The 7,459-nt window shown below is 44.5% G+C and overlaps 1 protein-coding gene across 1 annotated transcript in view; it reads left to right on the top strand.

Annotated features, from left to right (window-relative positions):
- TESMIN (testis expressed metallothionein like protein) overlaps positions 1–7,459 on the top strand; it is a 49,171-nt gene that overhangs the window by 13,727 nt on the left and 27,985 nt on the right. The window contains exons 5-6 of the mRNA XM_019519845.1: positions 1,193–1,313; positions 7,029–7,105. Of these exons, the coding sequence (XP_019375390.1) occupies positions 1,193–1,313; positions 7,029–7,105 (198 nt within the window). The remainder of the gene's footprint in view (positions 1–1,192; positions 1,314–7,028; positions 7,106–7,459) is intronic.

Here is a 7,459-nt window from a genome sequence, read left to right as displayed (position 1 = left end):
TCACAGCTTTCTTGGTGTGTTTAGGGTGATTGCTGGTTCCGTGCAGATATGTATGTTGGTCTGTGGGTTGCTTGTATGTTGTGGTCTGTATCTTACCATTCTGGATACTGATCATCATATCTAGAAAGGAGATGTTGGTGCTGGAGTATTCAAAAGAGAGTTAGATGGAGGGCTGATGGTTGTTGAATTTCTGATGGAACTCAATCAGAGACTGCAGGTTTTCAGTCCAAATGGTGAAGATGTCATTGATATATCTTAAGTATAGCAAGAATTTAATGGTGCAGTCCTTGAGGAATTCTTCTTCCAGGTGGTTCATAAAAAGGTTGGCATACTGTGAGGCCATTTGCTCTAATAAAAGATATCAGATTCACCAAAAGAACCTTGTCTGCCTATGTCCTTAGACCAACATGGCTACAACCTACACCCCTAGAAACTTTGGAATACTTTCTACATGTGAGGAGAAGCAACAGCATAGCTGCTCAATAACTGTTTTTAAAAATAAACTGAAAATAAAGAAAGTAAAGCAAACAGTCTAATATGTAATAATCCAGGTGTCTTTGAGAAATTAGGCATTCTGTGATCAGGCAGTTTTTATAAAATGGAATGTTACTCATATGGAAACCTTTATATCTGGACGCTTAGAAATACTGTCCCTTAGAGCAGTGGTGCTCAACCTTTTTGGATGGTGAGCCGAATAGGCTAGTAGTCCCAATCTGACCCCTGGGGTGGGCATGATGGGGCCCCATCAAGCTCTGCAGAGGGCACAGGGAACAACCTGGCCCTGATCCAGCTGTACAGTAGAAGGGGCTTAGTCTGGCCCCAACCTGGCTTCACAGTGCAGAGAGAGGGTATGATCTGGCTTCTATCCAGCCGTGCAGGGGGAAGAGGGCATGGCCCAGCCTTACAGAGAGAAGTGGGTGTGGCCTGGCTCTAACCCAGCCATGCAGAAGGACTGAGGCATTGCCCAGCTCCAGTCTGGCCTTGTGGGTCCAGCCCCAGTGTGGAACTTGGGAATTTGGCAGCGGGGAAGGGTGGCAGTATTAAGTGCCACTGCTCCCCTACCACCAACCTTCCTGACCTGTGAGGAGCCCATGGGCTGGATACTATGGTTCAACAGCTGCGTTTGGCTTGCCAACCAGATGTTGAGCACCCTACTTTTAGAGGTAAGTTAATTGATAGTTATATATTTCAGGTGATCTGCCAAGTGAAAGGAAGTACTCAGATACTTTGTATAAACAGTTCTGGCACAAGAGACCTAAAAACAGTTCATCTGGCTCCCCACTATCAAGACCAACATAATTATCTTCAGTCAGGTACAAAGAAATTTAAATTTATCTCTGACACATCAGATATTGTATCACAGACTATTAATGTGCATTTCCATAAGATTGTGTTTCTCAGCAATAGTGCTGAGATGAGCCAAAACTAATGTAGCTACTGACAATGATACTTTTTTACTAGGGTATATCAGTTGGCTATTGGATCAGCACCTGTAAAAGGAAAAATGACATTATCAGCCATGTGCCAGGAGCACCCTGGCAAGCATAGTCCAGTCCCTGCACTCCACCACTGTTAGCAAATAAAAACCTAGGGTTCCGGACTAGCCCAGGGATTGACATGATACCTTGTTCGATGAGTGACAGAAAGGCTTTATTTACTACAAGTATTTAAAATCAAGTCAAGTGAGCCCAAACCAAATCAAATCCAGTAATTAGCTATAAGGTGATGATTTTTCACCAAACAGGCGACAAAGAGGCGGTCTGTTTCTCTTCAGCTTCTTGAGTAAGTCGGGTGCATCAGGAACTGGTGTCAGAGAAATTTCTCATTCTTGAAGTGCACACTGTTTTACTGCCTTTTTATACCCTCAGTTTAGCATCTTCTAAGCATTCTTTTAGTTGTGTAAATCAAGAGAGAGTCCCAAGAAGTAATTGACAGGAAAAACCTGCTCATTACTGGTTATCAGAAATTTCTAATTTGAATGAGTTACCTTCTACAGTAACAAGAGGTTATCCAGTTTGGAACATATCAAGAAACATTAACAGCCAGGAGAAACATACTGAATCAGGAGGAGGCGTCTATTGCATATGGAGAATGTCTCTTCCTGCACATAAACACGAGTTAGTCACAAAAGAAATATTTACTATACTAATTAATCAAGGATAGACGTGTCATATGGTTACACACCAGACAACTAAGAGTCTGCCTAAAATCATCGTGAATATAGCAAGATAAGTTGGAAGAGATACTTCTCAGGTGGCCTAGCCACAAACTCGCATCTTCTTGCAATATGCAGTTAGCATTATTATTCTTTATTTTAACTTTTGTAAGTAGGCCCAAGCTTAGGATGAGTTTCAAAGTCATCACCGCTGGCCCAAGCCCACAGCAGGCTACAGGTCCCATAGAGCAGCAGGATTGGGAGAGGATGCTGGGGAATGGCCACAGGGTGCTGCACTCAGCAACAAAGGGACCATTACCGGTTCCTGCTGCTGCTGCCATGGCAACACTGTGCCCACAGCAGGGACCTGAGCACTAGGGTTGCCAGAGAGACATTAGGCTGTGTATGGGTAAAGTAAGGCGCTGTGTAAGAGACAGTCTGCTCTGCCAGGCACTTGGTGCCTTTGCAAAAGTGGCTTCTCCCTGGTGGCCACAGGAGCTTAGCTGTGTGGGGCCTGCCAGCGCTAAGGCAGTGGCATGCTCTGGCCCTCCAAACACTTCTGGCACCACTGTCCTCACAAGGGTCTGCCCCACCTACCCAGGGATGTCAGGGAGCAAAGCTGCAGGTAGGAACTGTTGGCAAGGGGGTAGTATGTGGGAATAAGGTGGTCACTGCCTTCCTCATCAAGGGCGAGAGCAGGCAGAAGACGTGCATGTGTAAATGCAAAATAAACAAAAAAGGTTTATTTATATCAGTAGTTTAAAATGCCTGGCACTATTACTAAATGTCAGTTATTGGATCAGCATTGGCCGATATGGTTGGTTAATCATCGGCAATTGGTATCAGCCAAGAAAATCTCAGGCACCTGTATTTTGTATTATTTTATTGTGCCAACAGAAGTGGTAAATGATTTATTAAACACCAAAGAAGAGTACAATAAATGTGCTGAATTAAGTGAATACTTTATAGCCTATTAATATGCTGACTTCTTTCCATAAAAAACAGGGTTGCTCTAAGCCAGTGATTCTCAACCAGGGTGATGCAGCACCCTGGAATGCCATGGGATGCTATACAATGTCAGCAGTGCTAGGTATGCAGATATAATTCATAAGCTATCCTGATGGGTGTGTCCTGATGAGCGCACACATGCAGTTTATGGAGCCTCAAAGCAGTTTGAGACACTGCAAAGCACACATGGCACACGTATTTCCATTCACCATTCTGCTAATTTGCAGAACAATGGGGGGTTTTGACACCAGGAGATCCTGGTGTTAAAAACCACAGCTGAAAAAAGTGGTGTGGCGCATGTGGCAACAGTGTGCACTGCCAGAAAGGGAGCCTGGCTAGCCAGAGCCATGTCCTGGCTGCTGCCCAGGCTCTGAGCAGCCAGCTCAGTACCACTGCTGCCCCAGGAGGCCCCTAATCCCACAGGTAAGGCTGCTGGGGCTAGTACAAGTGCTGGCCATAGGCAGAGGGAGAAAAAAAATATTTGGAGGGTTGAGGCCCCCCCCCCCCCATGGGGGGCAGGTTGGAGCCATAAGCAGGTTGTCCAGGGGATGCCCAGTACAGGGAGGGGGTGGTGACTCCCACTGCTGTGCACACCCTGGGAGGCATGGGGGGCATGTGCCCCTGGATCTGTGTGGCCCTCCGGATGAGCCATTTGCGGCTCCATCCCGCATCCTGCCCCACGCTATCCTGCCCTGGCTGGGCAGCGCCAACACCAGCCCCACTCCCACTCCCTCCTCACCCCTGCTGCAGCCACTAGAAGCCCACAGCCAGGCTGCCTTGCGGCCCTACTGCCGCCCCGCATTTGTAGGAGCTAAGCCCTGTTAGCCCCCCTCTTCCATTGCTGGCCCCAGTCTCCCCTACTCCACCTGGGTCACTTTGCCATACACTAGAGTGCATGTGTAGGGGTGTGCCCAGAGACAAATAGCAGTGGTACAGATATGTGCCGCTGCTATTTGTCCCACAGGAAAAGCATAACCTTGCATGTGCGCATTTGTCTGGATGTGCCCAATGATTTCAAATAAAAATCCACAGTGTTAAAAAAAAAAAAAAAATGACCTGTTGTAGTCTGAGTTCTTTGCAACACAATTATTTTTCCATACTCCAAAAAAATGAGGGAAAGTGAAGAGCTGGCATTTTCTGAGGAGTACGTTGAGTCAAATGAGGGGTGTCTTATGCTTAAAACCTTAAGAACCACTGCTCTAAGTTGTACACACCCTTCATCCATTTGCATTTACCCTAGCTCACCACTAAATGTCACTCTTTCTTCAAAAATCAAAAGCAGCTGGAAAGGCAGGTTGTAGTTTAGCTCCAGGGTTCCAAAACTCTGGAATCTGTAACAGTGGCATTAAATGAGCTTGATGTTGCATTACTTTGCTGCACAGCAGTTTTCTTGAGGAAAATGATATCTGAGCCAATAAACTTTGAAAGCCATTGGCTTAGGTATTAAAGTTTTCAGTGGTAAGGTATATGTTCATATATAGCAGCAATGCACTATAAATATGTAGTTTAATTGTAACAATTTAAGTATTTCTTTCTTCTAGTAGCACAGCTTTCCAAGTTTCTTACCATTAAAATTACTACACATTAAAAATCCACTTTTGACTGCCTTTGCAAAGAAGAATATGCTGGTGTGGGAGTGTGTCCAGAGCTGCTGCCTATTTTTAGCTCCCATTTGGCCAGATTATGTTTAGTTTTGCTTCTCTTCATAGCTTGCAACAGTGGATGATGGGGGGGCCCAGATCCAAAAAACCCCAAAATTAAATCCAGAAAAGTCCCTTATGGCAAGCTGCAAAAGTTGCCAAGGGCTTTCTTTTGAGCTTCCATCCAATGTCCAGCATCTTAAAGAATTTAGCAAATTAATTTGATGTGGCAAGATTCATCTTGTCAGCTCCATAGAGCCTGTTTTATTTTTCATACTGTCTAATATGAATTTAATATAATAGTTTTACTCCTGCACTCAAAGTAAAATCTGTGGTTAAGTGCATTGTGGGACCGGGAGCTATGTAGAGAAACTCACTCTGTCTTTGATTTCCTCCATGCTTTCCTTGTTTTTTCCTAGGCTAAATATTTTCTAAAAAGAGTTGGATATATTTTACCTAATAAATTCTCTGGTTATGTAGGAACCTAAGGCACTGGTGATGCCATTGTTCTCTCCTGCTCTTTTTCTGTGACACATTATAGTTTGTGACCTCATTAGTTTTGTGAACTAAAGATCCTAGTTTGTTACTGAGGGCACCGACAGATGTGCAACTCCCTGATCTAACTTACAGTGCTTCACAGAAAGTTCCATGAGTTACACTGACTCTCCCAACCCAACAGACATTCGCTGTTGGGTCAGGAGGGTGGGGGATCAAGCTCCACTTTGGAGCCAGTCCAACCAAAGAGCTGTGTCTGCAGTATCTCTCCCCTAGCCCCGCCCCCTCCCCCACATCTCAGCTCTGGTGCTGTCTGCACAATGTCGGGGGGAGGGGGGGAAGGGAGAGAAAGGAGCTTGGGCTGAGGCTTGCCCAGGCAGTGCTGGAGTGGGGGTGAGTGGATTGTAGCCCCCCTGATGTGGGGGGGGCTCTAATCCACCCCCACCCCCGAGCACAGGCCGGGCAAACCCCAGCCCCATCTCTCTCCCCTCCCCACTCTGATCATGCAGACAGCACCAGGGGCAGGGATGGCCTGTATCTATCCAGCTGCCCAAGCAGGTGGAAGTTAGTGAAGGCACTCTACTTTGGAGCACCTTCATCTGAACCCTCATATAATGAGGGTTAATTTGTTGCAGTTGTGGACTTTAAAAGTGCTCTGCAGCTGTGCACTTCTGTGAGGGCATGGCTGTAGAGCACTTTCAAGGGGATGATCATGTGACAAATATAACTTCTGTCTGCACCTTCAGTGCTAGAGGAAGCTTTATGGCTTGTGGTATGTGGGAGGGGCTGAAGCACATGTCCTACTGCACATTTCTGTATTTAATGTCTGTTTTGTGGTTGTCTGTGATTGCAGACACTGTACTCAATGACCCTTGCCAGTCCAATATTCTTATGTTTCTTCTTTGATTCCAGGTGGTCTCTCCTGACTTTGAAATGTTATGAAATAAGAACTCAAAGTAAATGTAATTAAGATTTTTCTCGGTTAAATTATTTATAAATCAATATTACCGCTTTTTAAATTTGCATTTTGATATATTTAGTGTTAAAGAAAAAATACTTCTTTACTCAAATTTGTTGACAAATTACTGATGGCTTTTCATGGCTATATGTAGTTGTTTAGCAATTCCAAAATGTACCCTTTTGCTACTATTTAAAGAAGAATGCTGGGGAGAGTTCACAGATTTTCATTCACTATATTTAATGTGTGGGAAGCATAAATTTGTTTTCCAGGCTGATCTAGAACAGAGAGATGGAAATGAAGTATAAGAACACTCAGGAAAGGTGTACTTATTTAATAAAAGAGGGTCTTAAAGATGCTAAACAACCCACCTGTTTTCACAGAGTTAGGCCCACTTCCTAAAACAGGGGTGGACCAAGATACAGCCCACGACCCAAATCTAGTGGGAGAACTGTGTCAGCCTCTGCGGGTCTGGAAATTTGGTGGCAGGGATGAGCAGCAGCAGTGCTAATTGTCATGGCTTCAGGCAATTAATGATGCCCTAGTTCTCCCACTGCCAAACTTCCAGATCTTTGAGAAGTCTTGTGGGGTGAATCGGGCTGTCAAACTGGCCCTGTATGCCAGATCAGGTCTGTGGGCCAGCTGCATAACACTCATCTGGTTCTCAGGGCCAGGTGACATGGGTATCACTGTCTTACAATATTTACATAGGTGTCTAACTTTCCTCCTTGCGAGCAGTCCTATGAACTTAAAATAAACATATTCCTTACAGATACAAGTAACCCTATGATGACTCTACTGGGACAGTTTTTATCAGTTCCAGGCAAACTGGATCTCAGTGAACAGCAGGTAAAAGAACGCCCTGTAAAGAGCCTATTAATCAGGACCTGGTGTACACATGTTACTTCAATAATGTTGCCTAGATCTCCATCCAGTGTTCAGTAATCTTGTGTAGCTATAGGTCTGTGATTCCTGAATAATTTTTTAGAGGAATGAAAGTGAAACCAATGTTAAGATCATAATATTTATGAAGAACAGAATTATTATAATTCAGTAAAAGCTGTGTTAACTGGCATTTTACTAACCAGAATACTCTATTAACTGTAATTTCCAATATTCCCCAATACAAATCCTCACTTCAGCAACCAGAATCTTTGCCAAGTCTATCCGGCATGCACATGCACATCAAGTATATTCACTACA

This window comes from Gavialis gangeticus, unplaced genomic scaffold (assembly GCF_001723915.1).
Source record: "Gavialis gangeticus isolate Ggan-Ray unplaced genomic scaffold, GavGan_comp1, whole genome shotgun sequence".
In the NCBI taxonomy this organism is placed as follows: domain Eukaryota; kingdom Metazoa; phylum Chordata; order Crocodylia; family Gavialidae; genus Gavialis; species Gavialis gangeticus.
Note: the sequence above shows the minus strand (reverse complement) of the source record. Positions and strands in the feature narration are given on the sequence as shown.